We start from the raw sequence: 20,275 nt of genomic DNA on the forward strand, positions 1-20,275 counted from the left end.
TGGTATAGTTAAAGCAATTCACCCAATTTTGTATTATTTCTCACAAGACTTTCCATAAACATGTCTCCACTTAATTTTTTAAAATCAATTCAATCAAAATGCATGTATGGTATTCCTCGTCAGCTAAATGTGAGACTAATTTATCAAAGTTTTATAAATTATAATATTTCTCGTATTAATTCCTAACACAGAGAGAAAAAGCTGGCAAAAGTTTGAAGTCAGTCAAAATTCTGAAGGTGAAAATGCATACAAGAATATTCCTCTCGACATCAACAGCTAGCTTCTCTCGTGACTGCTTTTTTTTATAAAAAAAATTATTTTTTTGACAAAAATGTGAAGTCACTTTGACTGTACCATATATAATAAGCTGATTTTAATTAGGGGGTACAAGGGAAGCAATTATTAATCGTTAACAACCGTAATCCGTTTGGTAACCAGCGATTCAAGAAAAAGCGTTAGTTACATATGTCTGCGTTATCATCTCAAAATGATTAGGGCCTGTTTGAGATTGCGTTTGAGGGGCCTAAAAGTACTTTTAACGCTCAAAAAGTCTGTTTGAAGAAAAAAGTACTCGTTTGGTAAAAACATTAAACACGTTTTTAATGGTTTAAAAAGCTTAAAAATGGCCAAAACGCACTTTTGACAAAAACTTAAAAATGAAGCTTTTGAAGTTTTTGCCCAAAAGCTCTTTTTTTTACTTAAAAGCTCTATTTCTTAAACGCAATCCCAAACAGACTCTTAGTCAATTTGGAGCTTTCTTATAATTTTTTATAAAACTCTAATGTAACTAAGCAATGATGTGGGATTTATCACTCATAACTATTTTTATAAACCAACTAAGTTATATATGTTGGCTACTCTTCACCTTTCCAATATGAAACTGAAAAAATTTGTAGGTCTAACTCATCTTATAAAACCGGTTTAATAAGAGAATGTTGCCCACTCTTTATAAATTTGCCCAATTAGATCTTGTCTACAAGCAATGTTGGATTATTCCTTAACACCCTCCGGTCCTTTCCTGACGTGCAGGCCAGGGTCCTTGTTAGGGGGTAAGTAGTGTGGGCCTCATTCATCACGTGGTAGGCTCTAATACCATAAAGAAATTTGTGAGCCTAATTCATCTCATAAAACTGGTTCAATAAGAGAGGGTTATCCACTCCTTATAAACATGTCAAAGGTCTTGTCTACGAGTAATGTGGGATTATTGTAGGGGTGAAAACCGCTAATGAAGATGGTTATGATTAGTAGTTTTAGGTTTTTTCAAAACCGCTAACCGTTTTAGGGTTTTTCAAAACCGCTAACCGCATATATATATAGAAACGATGTCATATGTAATATAATATTATCATATTACCAGAGAAACGACATTATTTTGGTTTTTTCTTTTTTAAATTTCTATTAAAAAGCAGTTAATGGATTTTACTAACCACCTAGACGGTTGCGTTTAGCGTTTTTAGCCAATAACCGTTAACCAGAACCGTCTTTTCATCTATAATTATTCTTCAACAGAAACCGGGGTGTTACATATAGTAATAGTAATTAAATTAGAGGATGGATGAGAGTCAATCTATGTTTACATTCCACCCAAAGGTTATGCCCTAAAATTTTATAATTCATTGGTCATTAGGAAATTACAACTTACCTTGCTTTGCTCGGATGTAATTATGACACAGGCCAATATTCCTAGTTACTTTAACAATTTTACTTGCAATTATGTCTACAACAGCCCTTGAACAACTAGCAGTAGTGCATGCACAAGTGAATAAAGTACAACATAGTTAAAGTCAAGCTTCATTCTTTATTGACACTTTAGTTTTGAGAAGGAAGCTTCCTGCTAATGTTGGATAATCTAAAAAAAACAGTGTTTGAATTTTTATGAAAAGTGGTTACCGGTTAATCACTGGCATTCAATAATTGCATAACTGTCGGTGGCGGTTAATCACTAACTAGCATAACGATTGCAGTTGCTTTTCTAATAGCCGCAACCGTAATTGTAAGGGCAGTTAGCAGTTAACCGTAACCAGTTTCAAATTTAGTCTCTTTTACTAATGGCTTTATTGTAGCGACTTGTGGTCGCCGTTATAAGTGAAAAAAGTTTTGATCCCTTTAGGCTTTAAGCCTTTCTGGGGCGACATTTTTCGACTTAATAAATCCCATACGCTAGCGCGAATTTTGATCCCAACCGTGAAAGTCACCACGCTTATCAAGAACCAGCAGGTACAGAGAGCTTCACAAGCAGAGAACCATGGCTCCGCTCAATTCTACCAAACCCGAGGAGGATCAGGTCCGTCCAGTTCTTCGATTTTCAAGCTTTTCACTTTTCAATCTCACGCTACGTTCTAGAATTCAATTCATTTTCGTGCTCGGTTTGATTTTTCATCAGTTTGGCTGGCTTATGACAGGATTAGCTATCAATTATTATGTTCGAAGCAAGATTATGATCTTCAACATTTAGTAGAGCGATTAATTTGTTTATTCTACTTTCGCACTCTTTCTGGAAAACCAAACAGAGCGTTAGCGTTCAGTTCATTTCTTTTGCAATCACTGGAGGAAACTCCGTTTTTAAATCAAGATATTTCACTCTGATTAGCGGATTAACAGCATGAATTAAAACTATTTGGAAACTACGTGATATTGTTAAATTAGTTCTGAATTTTGCACTAACCTCCTATCATATTTATCATGATTAACATTGCATGTTTCAGGTTTTGGTTGAAGAGAAATCGTATGCAAAAATATTGACGTTGAATAGGCCTAGACAATTGAATGCCCTTTCATTTCAGATGGTATGGCATATAAACTATTGGATACTTTGTGTTTTTCTTGAATTATCCTTTGCATTAGAGATTTAGAATGCCTAATTTGTTCCTTGAAGCATCTATTGTATCAAAAATCTTATGCTTTTTAATTTAAGATTTTTTTTTTTTTTTTTTGTGGCTTACAGCATTTTAAATGCCTAATTTGTTCCTTGAGGCTTTTATGTCTCCTTCTTATCAATATAACTGGTGGAGACATACTCTGCTCATAGCAACTGTATGAATAAAAAAAGAAAAAAAAATCAAAGAAACTTGGAGCGTGGTTTATTCTAAGAACATCAGTTATCATTTCTTTTCAGGAAAATTTCTTGTAAATGATCACGCAAACATATATTGGTTGAGTGGCATTACTTTGTGCTCTTATTTTTCTTCAGGAAAAAAATAATAATAATGCAATAGAGATTGTTCTGTTTAGTGAGTACTTTCTACCAATTCCTTTGAGGATTGTCTCGTGAACCAACCTTAGGTTACCAACCGTAGTTGTTCTTATTATCTACAAGCTCAGCTTTCTGGTTGGTGCAGAAGTAATTGTCTAGTATTTACTTGGCTAAGAGTTATTCATTCCCTAGTCCAGTTTATTCATTAGTTTCGAAGAGCAGTTTGAAAGGAGCCAGTAATTTGACATTTATCTCAGCACATTGTTCTGAAGTTGCCAGCCAACTCTATAAACGTGGTTGGGTTTATCAGGTTCAGTCAACATGTCGGGAAGCATGCATTATAGGATATCTATCCAAGCTTCTATCCAATACTTTGAGTTAATAATTTTGACTCTTTGATGAGTATATCTATCTGCAATCTATTTTGCTGTTGCCTTGGTTTAAAATTGGATTCACTTATCCGTTGAATACTATTTCTCGAATATCAATGATTTGCAATTTCTAGTCCCTTTTGGTGGATAAACCTTCTTCTGCTACTTTTCATTTTTTTTTTTTTTTTTCTGAAAAAATATTATTTTTAAATCTATATGTCCTTCTCTTGTCTTTTATGTCCACCAACGATTGAACTTGGGAGTTTTTGCCCTTTTTGTTCCTCTTATGTGGTTTTTCTCATTCCTGTTACTGGTGATATATCTGGTTTGTGTAAGATATTGCTATATATCATTTCAAAAATAGAAAAGAAAAGAAGAGATATTGCTATATATACCTGTTTCAAATGCAACAATACATGTGCATGAATGTGATGGTGTAAATAAAGTAACCAATTTGCTATAACATGAAATCTAGAACTAGAGTTTAATAGTTCTATCTTTTTCTTTTTAATTATAGATTTCTCAGCTATTGGAGCTTTTTGTTGCCTATGAGGAGGATTCTAATGTCAAGTTGGTAATTGTCAAGGTACTCTTCTTTTATGATACAGTCACCAAGTCTTATCTTCAAATTGTATTGTAAATAAACCAGAAAGAAATTCAGTTGCATCTTGGAGGATGTGAATTTAAAAGTCTAAGTAACGGATATCATTTTTATGGAGATTATGTTTTATTCATTTATACTGTATCATTTTTTCATATTTTCTTTTAAGGGAGCTATTTTGTTTGATTACACTAAATACTAATATTCTCCTAGTGCATTATTGTGATGGTTGTTTTTGGTATGTATTTCTACCAACTCTTTTAAGGATTGTGTTGTGAAGTTAACCCCTAGTTGTTGCTGTTGGTTCGAAATACAAGCCCAGCATTGTAGTGAGTGCAGAAATAATTTTATTTGATTTGATTTTTGTTAAAGAAAATTGATTTGACTCCTTTAGTTATGTTCACAACTTGTTTGAAAAAGCAACCTTCTTAAGGTTGTTAACTTGCAAGACTTGAAGAACCTAATAGTCATCCAATTTAGTTTGTTTCCTTTATATAGCTTGGAAATGTTGTTCATCTGCAGAATTGCAGGAGTTTTAAGAAAGTTTCTCATCCATTCATGTAAGATAGGTCTTTTACTTTGTTTAACTGATTCTTTTCATAAGTTAAAAATTGTACGTGCAACCTTTTGTCTCGGCTTCACTGCGAATGCAATCTTTATGGCATAATCTGTTGTCCTGTTTTTGTAGGGAAAGGGAAGAGCATTTTGTGCTGGTGGGGATGTTGCAGCTGTTGTTCGTGATATTAATGAAGGTATATGTTCTTTTTATTGCTTAATGGACCACTCTGATCCTTAACATTTAGAATATTGATGGCCTACAAACAAGGTTCAATCTCAGTTGATATGGAAGCATCTTCTTCTTCTTCTTCTAGATTCTAGCTTGAATTTCCTTGGAATGTTCTTTTCCCTTTTCTGGTTCTGTGGTGTCCTTCAATCATCTCTTCTTTTGAATATGCTCGATTTATGTGTCAATAATTTATTTTGTAAGACGTAAAGGAAATGAATGCAAAGCATATAATACTGTTCTTTCATATTTGTATGTATTAGGTAACTGGAGCTTAGGCGCACATTTTTTTTGCAAGGAGTACATCTTAAATTACATTATGGCAACATATCGTAAAACCCAGGTGACCCAGTTTTTTTAGACTAGTAGCATTTTTGGTCGAGTTAGTTTTTGCATCTATCTTCCGCATGTATATATTCTTTCTTACACATTAGCATGAAAAAATTTTGAAGGTTTCAATTCTTAATGGGATTGTCATGGGAGGTGGGGCTGGCGCTTCAATACATGGTAGATTCCGGGTTGCAACAGAGAACTCGGTATTTGTCTCTTTATCTCTGGTTTAAAGTTATATAGAGTTTTACTTCACCTTGTGGAGGTGAATGTTTTTTTGATAAGTAAATCAATTTCATTAAAAAGCGCAAAGGGGTGCAAGTCTACGGAGGGAGCATACATGATAAATCCCCTACAATGGAGAAAAAAAAGAACAAAATTCCAAAAATTCCATGATACTAGAAAAATGAGGACTACTATACATCGCCATCCATGCATAAAGGGATTTGAGCATAACAACGGATTTAAGTTGTTCCATTGATCTCTCACAATCTTCAAAGCTCATTGTGTTCTGCTCTAATATTGTCTTATGGGGGAATGGGGTGCCATCTGAACTATCTGTTTCCCATTTTAACATTCTCTATGGGAATAAATATAAGTGAAAGATCATGTAGAAATGAGTTGGGTTCATTTAATCTAAGAAAATGGTAAAGAGTTCTTGATTTCTCTGAATATCTCCAAATTTAGAAGTCCAAGAATTGATTTATTTTGCCAGGGTCTTTGGACCAAGTGGCATCTTCTCTCACTACAAACAATTGATAGTGGAGGGTGAGATCACAAGTTCAATCCCGTTTTGGTACATGAGTTGTTTCTACATATTAAAAAAAAAAAAAAAAAAGATTTGAACTGTTCTCTCCTTTTTCTATTTTTCTGAGGAGTATTATTTTAGATTTACTAGCTCTAGCTTTCTTGGTTAACATGTATTCTGATACTGTACTTGTTGCAGGTCTTTGCAATGCCGGAAACAGCTTTGGGACTCTTCCCAGATGTAGGTGCCTCTTATTTCTTGTCAAGACTCCCTGGATTCTTTGGTAATGCCATTTACATTCTTGATCAATCTACTCTCTTTATTCTTTAAAAAGGGAGGTGAAATTTAATTTCATTAGTCGTTCGTACGATTTTAGTCAGCTTATCTGCAGCTTGGGAGTTTCATTGGGGATTAAAGTATTTGGTTATAGGGATCCACTTATAAATTCCTAGCACAAAAGAGAGAGAGAGAGAGAGAGAAAGAGAGAGAAATAAAACAAAAGACAAAATTGGGATCAAGTACTCAAAATGGGTGGTTACATCTCACTAAAAGTTGAAGAAACAAAGAAACTGGTAACTAATATTTTGAATAAATAAAATCTTAGAATGAGCATTGGTGAACAGACCATCATGGGTACTGGTTCTGTCTACCATGCAAATAATCTTCTAGAAAACTCAAAGTTTCATAATTATCATCAGAATAATAGGTGATTTGACTTGCAATTCGAATGAACTCCAGTGTTTTCTCTCGCTCCCCCCCTCCCCTTCCCCTTCTTCATTTGCATGTAAGGTTATATTTGGTTTACATGAAGGTTTCATTTTGTTTTGATTTTTGTAGCTACTGTCATGAAGTTATAGATTTTGATCTCATTTGTGCTTGAATATTCATTATATTAATAAACCTTTGGCAGGAGAATATGCTGGTCTTACGGGCACTAGGTTGGATGGTGCTGAAATGCTTGCATGTGGTCTTGCAACTCACTTTGTCCCCTCACCGGTAGTATTTCATCCTACTTTTAATTATTGGATTTTAGATATATAGTGCACAAAGTTCTAATGAAGAAAAAACATCACCTTGCTTGGTTGAGGAGTAGTGCTAGTTGGAAACAGTAACATGCATTGGCATGGTTTTGCTGGCATGAAGAGACTTTGCATGCACATTATGATTGATTGTAGTTTTTCTCTGGACTAAGTTTCCTGTTTAAGTTTTTCCTTTGTCCTTTCTTTTTTTGATTGTAGTGTTTCTATTAAAGCCTTTATCCTTTAATCAGGATATTTATGCAATTTGAATGCCTTCTTATGTGTTTTTAGTTATTGGACAGAGATTGTCTTTGTTGGAAGAAGCACTGCACAAGATAGATTCTAGTGATCCGGCCATTATTTCTGCAATTATTGATAAATACTCACAGAAACCTTATTTGAAAGAGCAAAGTGCATATCACAGGTAATTTCTGTGTTCAAATTAATATTATTTGTTTTAGTTCTAATTAAATGGCCTCTATAGCTCGTTCATATAACTGTATTCCATGTATGCCAAGGATTTTTAACAATTGTGGTGGCACTTTAGTCAATCATGAAGTTAACTGCTCTAAGTGAACTCTGTATTGTCACAAGACTAAAATTGTCAGTGGAAAATGCCTAGGTAGTAGTGCCCCCACCTCCCCCTTCTCTTCACCCACCCTTTTCTTTCTAATGATGGCCCACCCATGTAAATTAGGTTGAATGCAATAATGCAATTTATTTATCCATGTTATGCTTTAATTGTGGGGCTTGTATTAATTTTTTTTTTTTTAATGTGTATTTATTTTTTTGCCTGTTTTGTATGCATGTCTCTGAAATAAAATACAATTTAATAATCTCAATCCAAATACTTTTTGTTACTTGAAAAAAGACATAATAATTATAATAAAATGACAACCTCAGGTCTTAGATATCTATTTTGTTATGCCTCATATGAAAAAAGCTCTATCGATAGGTTGTTTGTATCATCTTAGCATACAGCGATGTCACATACATATATATAAAGGAACTACATTTCAAATATCATATGGTGGAAAGGTTCATTGAAACCATTTTTGTTAGATAAATGCTATATACTGGACAAGTATCCACATTCCATCCATCAAAGCTGATGTGGCGTGGTCCCCCAACCGAATGGTGGGTGGAAATAGGTTTTTTGGTTGGAGGATCACTCCACATCAACTTTGATGGATGAAATGGAAATACTTGTTCATTATATAGCATTTCTCTTTTTGTTAAGCTGCCTATCTTGCCACCATCCATGATCGTCGAACTTCTATTTTTTTTTCTTGATAAGCTCAAGATCCTCATTTCTATTCATCCAAAAAAAAAGATCCTCATTTCTGTGGCTATATGGTTACAGATTGGATGTCATTGATAGGTGCTTCTCTCGAAGAACAGTTGAAGAAATTTTATCTGCCCTTGTAAGTTATTGATATTGGATTGTTTCCATGTTCAGGAACTGAATTTGATATCCTCTTTGCTAGTTGTCTTACGGAAAGTTTGCTTTTGCTTTGAGTACTAGTCTTTTACTTTGGGTGTTTGCAGTGTGCAAAGATAAAATTTTAACCACTTACCTGACTATGTTCTTATGCTTGCTATTGTAGGAGAGAGAGGCCTTGAATAATACAAAGGATGATTGGATCTCTGCAGCAATTCAGTCACTGAAGCAAGCATCTCCAATGAGCCTAAAAATTTCTCTGAGAGCAGTAAGGAAACAGAAAGCCTTAGTAATGCCATTTCATTCAGTGCTTTTAAGTGCTAAAGACTGCTTTGTTGTGTGGTTACCACTATAAAAGAAATTGAGTTCCCCTAATATTTTTTATAAATAAAGACAAATTACAGCAATCATCTGATGAAGAAGTTGTCTAAATCTGCTGAATATTTTTCCCATTAAATGTTGGTTCTCTTCTTGCAAACAGATCAGACAAGGAAGGCTCCAAGGTGTTGGTCAATGCCTTGTTTCTGAGTATAGAATGGTTTGTCATGTCTTGCGAGGAAAAGTCAGCAAGGATTTCATGGAGGTTTTCAGCTTACTCAAATATTTTTCTTCTCCTAATTTCTTCTTTTTGTGGATGATTTTAAAACCTCACGTTTTAATGTAGGGCTGTAGAGCTTTACTGTTGGATAAGGATAAGAACCCAAAGGTAGACCGACATTTTGTTTCTATATCTTTATATTTTGAGGAAAATATACTTTAGCCCTTTGAGCTACTACTACATTTTTATTTATGTTTCCAAACTTTAAAAAGTGTGACATCAGGCGTCTGATACTACCACCGCATGCCAAATGAGACGCTTTTGTGTTTTTCTCCCTAAAATACCCTCACAATTATCAAAAATAACCACTTGAAAAAAGTAATTAGGGGGCTAATTTGAAAATGGCCACCCTTTTTGGGAAATAAAAACGCAAAAATGTTTAATTTGACACGCAATGGTAGAATGGGGGAACTTGATGTCATTTTTAAAGTTTGGAGGAATAAATAAAAATGATTTTTATTTAGATTATCCATTCTCAATAAGTTTTATAAATATAGATTTCTATAGGCTTATTTGGTTATTTCCATCCTTGGTTTCCTTATTTATGGTTTTTCATTCAGTGGGAGCCCTCTAAATTGGAGCTTATTAGCGATGATATGGTGAACTCGTACTTCTCTATGGTGGATGATAAAGAGTGGGTGGATTTAAAGCTTCCTGCAAGATCCAAATTGGCTATATATGCCATTGCGAAGCTTTAGTGTATCATGGTGAAAAGGGGAAATTGCTTCACTATTGATTTCTAAGCCTAAGCTTCCTGCAAGATCCAAATTGGCTATATATGCCATTGCGAAGCTTTAGTGTATCATGGTGAAAAGGGGAAATTGCTTCACTATTGATTTCTAAGCCTAGTGTTTCCTAGTTTTGGGTTTTTTATAAGGTTTTGGGAGCCAAAACTTGAGGGAAAGGTAGAAGCACCCAACCCCAGTCAAATAGATCCGAATTTATTCTTACTCCAAACCCAAAAAATAAATATTTCTTTTTTTATTATTATTATTATTAGAAAATGATATTATTAAGTGATATTCCAGTCATTTCTTATATTATTAGAGGTCTAGGATTAAGTACAATATGGAGTCTTGTGATATTTAAGATTCCTCTTAATCTTGTTAATATATATTAACTAGAGTTAAATTCTATAATCCCCATTCGCATGGGCACATATGTTTTATGTGTTTTGCTTTCTGTTTTCAAGACAAATTACTTTTTTTATCATTCACTCCAGACCAGCTGGTCTGGGGTGGTCGAAGCCACCCCTAGGGCAGCGGGGTGGCTGGCTACTCTTTTTTCTTTTTTCTTTTTTTTAGTTTTTATTTATTTTTTAAATATTAATTAATTTTTTTTTTATTAAAAGGACACGTGGCACATTTGTGGCACTAGGATTTCTTTAAAGAAATCTCAGCCATGAACTGGATACCCTCCAGTCCATAATGGACTCGAGAGGATCCGGATCCCCTTCTTTGTTCATATAAGTGTATGCCATGAATGATAATTAAGGATTTTCATAACAACAATTGTAGTGGCAATTTACTCAATCATGAAGTTAAGGATTTGTTTTTTGTTTTTTGTTTTTTTTTTATCATAGTGGATGGCTTCTTTAGTGGTGTAAAAGCCATTAATTCCACGTCTCTCATGATCACCACTTTGAAAAATCGATAATGCGAAGGGACATGGTAAAATTGTAAGAATTGAGATCCCCTCTAATTGGGGAGTAATTGAAGATTCTCTAATTGTTAATCGTGGCTCTTCATTTTAAATTCAATGGTGTATAAAATGTCAACTGCTTTTGTATCACCAATGCATTAAATGTTGGCTTTTGTTTTTTCGAGGTTTAAATGATTTTATAGACTACTGGATTTAAAATAAAAGGTCACGATTAACAATTAGAAAATCTCAAATTTCTTCCCAATTGGAGGGGATCCTAATCTGAATTGTAATGGAGGATTTGTGTTGGAAAATTCATTTTCAAGACTCCAATGATCATTAATTTCTAAAGATATTAATGTACATTAGCTTTAATTGAACCACCAGCTTCGTGAAGCACGTTTCACTTTTCTTGTACAAATTTTTAAAAATCTCCTTAAATTTAATCATTTAATGAATTATTTAACACTCAAACTCTTTTCTTAATAGATGAGACTTAACACGTGGAATATTTAATTGAAATAAGGAATGTATTGACAGAGTCAAGGTTCGAACTCAAGACTTTTAACTCGGAGTCATTACATTTGGTTTTGATACTGTGTTAAATCACTATTTGTTTTTATAAGGCCTGTTTGGCAAAGGCCATTAGTGGTCCAGTACTATTCTTCAAAAAATTCAACTTCCCAATATTCATACTTTTTATATCACATCAATTACTTTTTACTACTATTCAAATAAAAAAATCACTATAAATTATTATTACTATTATTATTTTAAACTTTTCTATACCAAACATTCTTACTTTTTCCATATCGATCAATTCCATGCCCATAAATTTCTTTGACTAAACCACCAGCCTATACTAGGTATGTAAATTGTAATAAATGTTATGTTGGATAATAGGACATAAATTATAACTAACGCTAATTTAGGAAGCCTCATAGACTAAGTACGATGAGTTGAAGATGATTCAATTGGTTATATTTATAAGGGTAAAATTGTCCTTTCATATTTTTTGGACAATTCTTTTTTTCAAATAAAACTAATTGTATTCTCTCCTGTTCAAATGAACCAGACAATATCAAAATTCTTTGTACAGGTAGGTTGGGTGTTAGGTTCATGAATGCCTACATATAGTGAGGACCAATTTTAGGCTTGCCAGAGTGTCCAAAGACTTTATCACTGCAAGTGTAACATCAAGCCAACTTTTATGCTGGAAATTCATTACTAGTGTACAAGTTCCATAACCAATTTCATAAAGTTTGGATTTACCCTTTTGAAGTGAGACATTTTTTTTTTTTTTTTTTTTCTTTAGCGTTTAAAACGTGACAATTAATGACCCATTTGAAGTTTTAAAATTTGGCACGTTTCTCCATCCGTTAGTCTTTTTTTGTCTTTCCTTACTAACAGTCACATGTAACTTTTTTCCCATAAACTTTTCAAAATGCCTTTATTTCTCTTTGAAACAAAATAAATAAATAAAATTGGAGGGTGGTTTCCATCACCTTTTTTCTTTAATTTATTTATTTATTTTGTATTCGACTATTTTTTTTTTTTTTTAACACTTTACCCCTAAGAGCATTTTGAGGACTTCATCCGCCCCTTAAGGGTATTTTGGGAACTTCATCTTCTAAAAACTCATGTGCGACGCACGTAAGTAATTTTTCGTTAGAGAAGACGAAAATGACTATGAGATAGCTAGGCAGACTTGCTACAATTTGAACTTCAAAATATGGATTACTACCTTTTTAACATTATAGAGGCTAAATGGAAGGAGTGGTCCAACTTGGAGGTAAAATGTACATCAATATATAAAAACAGCCACTTTGAGTAATTTTGAAAGCCAACCACCATGGGAAAGCAACTATATATATATGAGCACCTTCATTTTATTCTGAGTTCACCCATAGGCCAGAGCTTCACTTCAAACAACCATGGCTCTACCTCTACGTATCTCTACTCAACAGGCCAATGAAGACAAGGTTAGTACATTTTCATTTTTTCGATTTTCAGTTTCACACTATGTTCTAGATTTCAATGCATTTCCATGCTTTGTTTGGTTCTAAGATAACTGGGTAGAAAAGGAAAAAATAAAAATAAAGAGAGTGGCACAATTTTTATGTGGAATTCAAGATTAAGATCTTCAACCTTTAATTTATTTGTTTATTTACACTCATTTTGGAAACCAAACAGGGCATTAGCGTTTCATGTCCTTTCTTGTATAATTACTTGGGAGGATCAGTAGTACTATGCATGCATACAGCCTATATATATATATACTGTTTATATTGAAATAATTGATGATGATAGTTCATGTTTTGTATCTTCCAAGGGTAATTTGGATGTAATGGATTTTATTTTTATTTTTTATGATTTCATGAAAGGAGAGAGTTTTCCTCGTAATTGTATTGGAATAAATTCTTCGAACCCAGTTTATAAGATTGTCATGTGTCCGTTGACCATGTGTGTAAGTATTGGATTTTGGAAGAAAATTAACGTATGAACATAAAAGAGAATCACAAAACACTCTTCGGCCATTGTTGTTCAAGTACTTTAATTAAAAAAAACAGATTGAACGTGTCAATTTGTAGAATCTTAGAATCCTCACAATATGTCCAAAATGGAGAGTGATGAATATAATTTTTAGCCTATCTTATTCTCACATAAAACTAATGGAGAATCACAAACTTAGTAATATACATAGATAGGTCACGACCCTTATTCACAATTTAAGGTTGCTTCCTTTCATCAAATGAGACAACTTTTAATGAATTCTCAAGGGAGACGACCTTTTACCTTTAGTAGTTAATTGTATTTTAATTAGTTAAAGTTTTAGTTTAAGAAAAACCCCATTAATACAATACAATATAATAATATATAATATATGTGACATGTAGGCCACTTTAAATCTCCTTCTAGGAGATGTGTCCTAAAAAGAATCACATACCTTTTTAATAGCATTAAAAGACATTGAGAAAATTCGATTAAAAAAATTATGTGGTTCGTTTTTTCTTTTTTCTTTTTTTTGTTTAACAAATACATGTGTTTTTTTTTAAAAACTAAATAAGAATCATTTAGTTTCCAAATAATCCAAGTTATGCTGTTAATTTACGGGTGTGAAATTGGTTAATTTTTATGACTGGAGTTTCCTACTGACAAAAAAAAAATCTAATCTGAGAATATTACTAACTGGATGCTTGAATAAATTACTTCTGAATTTTGCAATAACCTCCATCATATTTACCATGATTTCTTTGCATGTTTCAGTTACATATATTTCTCTCTGTTGACAGGTTCTAGTTGAAGAGAAGTCGTCTGCAAGAATATTGACATTGAATAGACCCAGGCAATTGAATGTCCTGTCAGTGCAAATGGTGTGTCATATATATTATTGGATGCTTTGATGTGGGTTCTAGAAATATCCTTGATAATATGAAAATTTCCTGTTAGATTTCATGATATTCTGCATGAATGTGTTAGTGTTAATGAAGTAACCAATTTACTATAGCATGAAATCTGGAACTAGAGTTTAATAGCTCTGCTCTTAGTTATTTATTTTTTTCTAATTCTAGATTTCTCGGCTGTTGGAACTTTTCACTGCCTATGAAGAGGATTCTAATGTCAAGTTGATAATCATCAAGGTACTCTCCTTCTAACGATTGTCTGCTTATCTTCAAATTGAGTTGGAAATAAACCTGAATGATATTGAGTTGCATCTTGGAGTATATGAGTTGACAAATTAAAATCATGGATACCCTTTTTGGGGATCGGAGCTGATATTTCATACATTTATACTGTTCATCCATTCTTATAAGGGAGCTTGTGTTGTCTGATTATGCTATTTTTTGGCAGATCCTCATGAGTTTATATATGTTGGTAAATGGCACTGAATATTACATTTACTTTTCTCAATTAAGACAGTGCTAATGCATTATTGTGATAGTTATTTGTAAGGGTTGTGTTGTAAAGTTAAGTCCTGTTTGTTTCTGTTGTTTTGAAATACAAGTCCAGGTTTGTGGTGGGTGCAGAAGTAATTCTATTTTACTTATTTTGGCTCAAGAAAATTGATTGAATACTTTAGTCCTGTTCACAACCATGTTTGAAAAGTAATCTTCTTATGGATTTCATGCTGCAGAGTTTAAGCACTTGGCACTAATCCAGTTTAGTTGTCGATATCCTTACTATTTGCAGGAGTTTTAAGAAAGTTTCTCATGCATTCCTGATAAGTTAAAAATTGGACGTGTCACCTAATATTGTTTCAACTTCATGGTGAATGCAACCTTTCTGACTTGCATATCATTTGTGGTTAAATTTTTGTAGGGGAAGGGAAGAGCATTTAGCGCTGGTGGTGATATTGTAAGTGTGGTTCGCGATATTAATGAAGGTATAGGTCTTTTTTGTAAAGACTTAAAATTTAGGAAAAAGAAATGAGAATAAGGAAGAGAGACTTAGAGAATTAAGGTGGTTCACCCTATAGTTTACGTCTACACATCAAACATTTTCTTGGCTACATCTTTCTTTGATAATTTGATTATATACAAGATTCTATTTATAGAAAAAAAGTCTAAACGTTACATGTCTCTTTTACTTTTACATTAACAACCATAATTGTCAGTTGACTTCTTGTAACTCTTGTCTCTTGAGCTCTTGTCTTAATATTTTTATTGCTTACTGCTCCACCCTTACTGATCCTCAACATTCAGAATATTGATGACCTACAATATCAAATAAGGTTCAATGTCAGTTGATATGGAAGTGTCTTCTTCTTCTACTAACCTAAAATTTTCATGTAAGGTTCTTTTTCCTTTTTCCTGTTTTGTGGAGTCTGTCATTCACCTAGTCTTTAGAAAATGCTCAATAAATGCAAATGTCAAGAATAATTTGTGTAAGATTTGAAGGAAATTAATGCAAAGCATATAATACCTTTTCTCATACTTGTATGTACTAGGTAACTGGAGATCAGGTGTTAAAATATTTTGGGAGCAGTTCATCTTCATTTACGTTTTGGCAACATATCATAAAACCCAGGTGACTCATTATAATGACTTTGGAAGTATAGGCATTCTTGGTCAATTAGTGCATTCATCAGCTTCATGTTTGTGTCCTTCCTTATCCTAGTGCTCAAATATTCTTGAAGGTTTCAATTCTTAATGGAATTGTCATGGGAGGTGGGGTTGGTGCTTCGATACATGGTAGATTCCGGGTTGCAACGGAGAATACGGTATTTCTATACTTATCTGGTTTAATATTATACAGAAATTTTCTTCCATCTTGTAGAGGTGAAGATGATTATGAATTACACATTTTAGATTTTACACTGTAAAAATGCTTGCCTTTCATTATTATAGCTCACTTTGTTGATGGTTATCAGTTCCAAATGCCAAATTGTGAAGTTTATATATGTTTGTCTATATCATGTTTTTTACTTTCCACTACTTATTTTCTTATTATCCCCCCCACCATCCCTCTGTGTTTTAAATGTTTACTGCTAATTGTAAATATTCATTTTAAATCATTCATAACAAAATCACAAGTGATTAATATGTATATTGGTTTATGCATACTGTTTAGTGTTGATGTGTTTATGGTGCTATCTTGTGGCATGTGGGACTGTGGGAGTGCAAGTTATGAAAAATTACCAGAAATTAGTGAATTCTGACTGATAATGCCTTTTTTGGTTAATTACACACATATCAAGAGTGTCTTAAACCCACAATTTCAACTTCTACTGTTACTTGTTAGGAACGAGGTGTCGTGCCATTTGAGCTCTCTCTTTTTCTTCTTGACATTATTGATGGGAAAAAAATGTGAATGAAAGATCCCATAGATTTGTGTTAGGTTCATTTAATCTTAGAAACTAGTGAGAATTTATGAGTGCAAGATTTGAATCTGTTTTGTTAATGATCTTTAGACCAAAGGGCATCTCCTCTCACCATAAGCAAAAATTGAGAATTTTCTTTTTAAAATTAAGTAGCTCTAGCTTTCTTGGTTAGTTTGATACTGGACTTGTTGCAGGTATTTGCAATGCCAGAAACAGCTTTGGGCCTCTTCCCAGATGAAGGTGCCTCTTATTTCTTGTCAAGACTCCCTGGATGCTTTGGTAATGCCAATTATATCCTTCATTAACTTGTAGATGTTATATTACAGTTTCATATTGTTTTGATTATTGTCATGAAGTTATAGATTTTGATCTCATTTGTTCAGGTTTTGTTGTATTTCTGAAAATTTTATAAGCTACATTGTGAATATTGATTGTATTTATAATCCTTTGGCAGGAGAATACGTTGGTCTTACAGGTACCAGGCTGGATGGTGCAGAAATGCTTGCTTGTGGACTTGCAACCCACTTTGTCCCCTCAGTGGTACTACTTCATCCTGCTTTGATTATTTTTTATTTTAGATACAGTTCTTGAAGTTCAAATGAAGGAAAGGGTATCATCTTGTTTGGTTGAGGAATAATGCTAGTTTGGCATCAGCATGGTTTTGCTGGCATATTATGATTGATACATTAAAGATAAGGGTATTGAAGTTGCTTAACTGGTGCCTCCTCTTTCTATAAGAATGGAAGTGATAGTAAAATCATGGGTTCAAGACTGAGTGATATGTGTGCATGTGTAAGTTACCAACAAAAAAATTAAGTGGCAAATTTCCCTTCTCCACCCTCTCTCTCCTCTTTCCTGTTTCTCAACATTAACATCACTTCAAAAAGCCACAACCTGGCCTCCAGTTTGAGACTTCCCTTCTTCATTTTCATTTCTTTTATCCTTCCCTACATGTACATTTCTATTTGAAAATGTTTGTGATTGTTATTCATCTTTGTATAACAATAACAGTAGGTGAAGTGCTGCTAGGCAAATGACATCATATTCTAGAGTGCATTTCAGGATGTAGTAGTGGCAAGTGTTGTCTGTGAAGCTCTTGCAAAGTCCCATAAACCCACAACATCCTTGTAGAATCTCAAACCAAACCTAATGGCCGAGAAAACCTTCTCAAGTACATTTTATATGAAGATGTGTAAAACCTAAAATTAGATGGATGGAAGGAACTGAGTTTACATAGTGAGAACATAAGATTGGTGGGGGCTGGCCGATGAATTGGTCGAGGTAGAAACCCTAGACCATGCTTGAGGAATAAGAAATCTTCTTTCTATCATTGTATTTTAGGATCATTTGTTTTGGGATTGACTAAAACAGAATAACATGTAAATGAATTTTTGTCCAAGAAAAATGGGGATGATGCAAACCACTGCAATGCATGTAAGAGATTCTTATATTAATTTGTATGCTCTGTATTTGATAATGTTAGTGCATCCAGCTTTCGATTTCAAATATCAAGTATGGAGACGTTTCGATTGCAGGATATAATTGCTAATTTTCTTTAGAATCTTTTGTTGATCATGCAATTAACATGAAAGGCTATTCATGTTAGTCATGATCTATCTGCTTCTCTGCATTGAATTATTAAAGCTTGCTTCTCTTAATCAGGATACTTGTGCCATTTGCATGCCTTCTTATGTGTTTTTCAATTATTGGACAGAAATTGTCTTTGTTAGAAGAAGCACTGTGCAAGGTAGATTCCATTGATCCAGCCATCATTTCTGAAATTATTGATGAATACTCGGAGAAACCTTATCTGAAAGAGCAAAGTTCATATCACAGGTTATTTTTGCATTTATAATCACAAATACTATTCTTTTTTGTTCTAATTAGATGGCCTCTAAAGTTTTTATTCATTAACTGTACTCCATGTATGCTGTAGATTTTAATTATTTTATATGAGTACAGATTGGATGTCATTAACAGATGCTTCTCTCAAAGAACAGTTGAAGATATTTTATCTGCCCTTGTAAGTTAATGATACACATTCTTTTGATCTTGAGAAACTGAATTTGATGTCCTCTTGGCTCTTCGATACGCGTCTTTGGAAAGTTTGTTACGTTCATTTACTTTTGGTGTTGTGTGTTCATAGATAAGATGTTTACCACTTACCAGACCATGATCTTATGTTTGCTATTGTAGGAGACAGAGGCCCTGAATATGAAAGACAATTGGATCTCTTTCACAATTCAATCAATGAAGAGGGCATCTCCAGTTAGCCTTAAAATTTCTCTGAGATCAGTAAGGGAGAAGAGAGCTTGAGTAACACCATTTCATTAAGTACTTAAGTTCTAAAGACTGTTTTGGTTGTGTTTAATTAAGATTGTCATTGTGCCACACCCTGCATGTCTATTGTAATCTAAGACCTCTGCCTTGTTAACTTGATATCGTTGTTAGCATTAGGTGAAAAGGAAGTCATAACTTATTTAGGGCATGTTTGGAATTGTGTTGGAAAAATATAGTTTTTAAGTCAAAAAGCATTTTTTGGCAAAAGCTTCATTTTTAAGCTTTTGCCAAAAGTTCGTTTTGGCTATTTTTAGGTTTTTTTTTTACACTTAAAAGTGTTTTCAATTCTTTTTACCAAATTGATATTTTTTTCTTCAAACAAACTTTTTAAGTGTTAAACGTATTTTTAAGCCCCTCAAACGCACACCCAAACAGGCCCTTATTGTTGTATGCTCATTCCATCTAAGCTAAGAATTTGAGTTCCCTTAACACCAAACAGAACTAAGCGATATCTGATGAAGCACCTGCCTAAATCTTGTGATTCTGATTCCACTTATTATTACTTTTCTTCTTGCAAACAGATTAGACAAGGAAGGTTCCAAGATCTTGGTCAATGCCTTGTTCGTGAGTATAGAATGGTTTGTCATATCATGCAAGGAAAAGTCAGCAGAGATTTTTTTTGAGGTTTTCAGCTTTTTCTCAAATATTTCCTCTCCTAGTTTTTTTTCTTCTGCAGATGATTTTTTAAGACCTTACCTTTTAATGTAGGGCTATAGAGCTATACTGTTGGAAAAGGATGGGAACCCAAAGGTAGACCAACATTCTGATTCTGTATCTTTGCATTACTCTCAATGCTTTCCCTATACATAGATTTCATTAGATTCATTTGGCTAATTTTCATCTTTGGTTTTTGGCTTAGTGGGAGCCGTCTAGATTGGAGTTTGTTACTGATGATATGGTTGAGTTGTACTTCTCAATGGTGGATGATGAAGAGTGGGAAGAGTTAAAGCTCCCTGCACGATCCAACTTGCTTTTATCTGCCATTGCAAAGCTTTGATGTGTCAAAAATCACCGTTCCATGGGATCGAATGGTGATTTTGGTGCCACATCAGAGAGTATGAAATTGAGAGCGTAGAAGTGGGAGTGTGTAGCATTTCTCTACGTATTTAACGAGTACGGTTATTTTGTATAAAAACATGGACTAGAAATAAACAACCAAGTCCTCAAAAGGTAGTTCAATCGGTTGGGACCACTCTTAATGAAATAGAAGTTTCTAGTTCGAATCTCTCTTCCCCTCTTGTACGGACATATCAAAAATAAATAAATAAACAGCCAGAGTCCGGCATCAAACTAGGCATGGTCTATTGGTCATAATTAGGTAATATTGTTAAGTATATTTAAAAGAGAAAAAGAAATGGAAAAAATAAAACAAAATTTTTCACCCTTCA

General features: G+C 33.5%; 1 protein-coding gene and 1 pseudogene across 1 annotated transcript; both read left to right on the plus strand.

Annotated features, from left to right (window-relative positions):
- Window positions 1-2,178: 2,178 nt before the first annotated feature.
- On the plus strand, window positions 2,179-10,216 carry LOC132167013 (3-hydroxyisobutyryl-CoA hydrolase 1-like). Its single transcript, XM_059577906.1, has 14 exons — window positions 2,179-2,284; window positions 2,706-2,786; window positions 4,082-4,150; window positions 4,854-4,917; window positions 5,213-5,292; window positions 5,402-5,485; window positions 6,226-6,310; window positions 6,938-7,023; window positions 7,349-7,470; window positions 8,410-8,470; window positions 8,654-8,755; window positions 8,969-9,070; window positions 9,152-9,193; window positions 9,646-10,216. Exons 1-14 carry the CDS (start codon window positions 2,246-2,248, stop codon window positions 9,781-9,783), a joined length of 1,155 nt encoding a protein of 384 aa, XP_059433889.1. The 5' UTR covers window positions 2,179-2,245; the 3' UTR covers window positions 9,784-10,216.
- A 2,427-nt stretch (window positions 10,217-12,643) lies between these two features.
- On the plus strand, window positions 12,644-19,995 carry LOC132167144 (3-hydroxyisobutyryl-CoA hydrolase 1-like; annotated as a pseudogene).
- Window positions 19,996-20,275: the final 280 nt, after the last annotated feature.

This window comes from Corylus avellana, chromosome ca1 (genome assembly GCF_901000735.1).
Source record: "Corylus avellana chromosome ca1, CavTom2PMs-1.0".
Taxonomy (NCBI): domain Eukaryota; kingdom Viridiplantae; phylum Streptophyta; class Magnoliopsida; order Fagales; family Betulaceae; genus Corylus; species Corylus avellana.

Coding starts and splice junctions, on each gene's coding strand:
- LOC132167013 (XM_059577906.1), top strand. CDS start 2,246: ATGGCTCCGCTCAATTCTACCAAACCCGAGGAGGATCAG. Junction 2,285..2,705: donor CCAAACCCGAGGAGGATCAG/GTCCGTCCAGTT, acceptor TGCATGTTTCAG/GTTTTGGTTGAAGAGAAATC. Junction 5,293..5,401: donor CAACATATCGTAAAACCCAG/GTGACCCAGTTT, acceptor AAAATTTTGAAG/GTTTCAATTCTTAATGGGAT.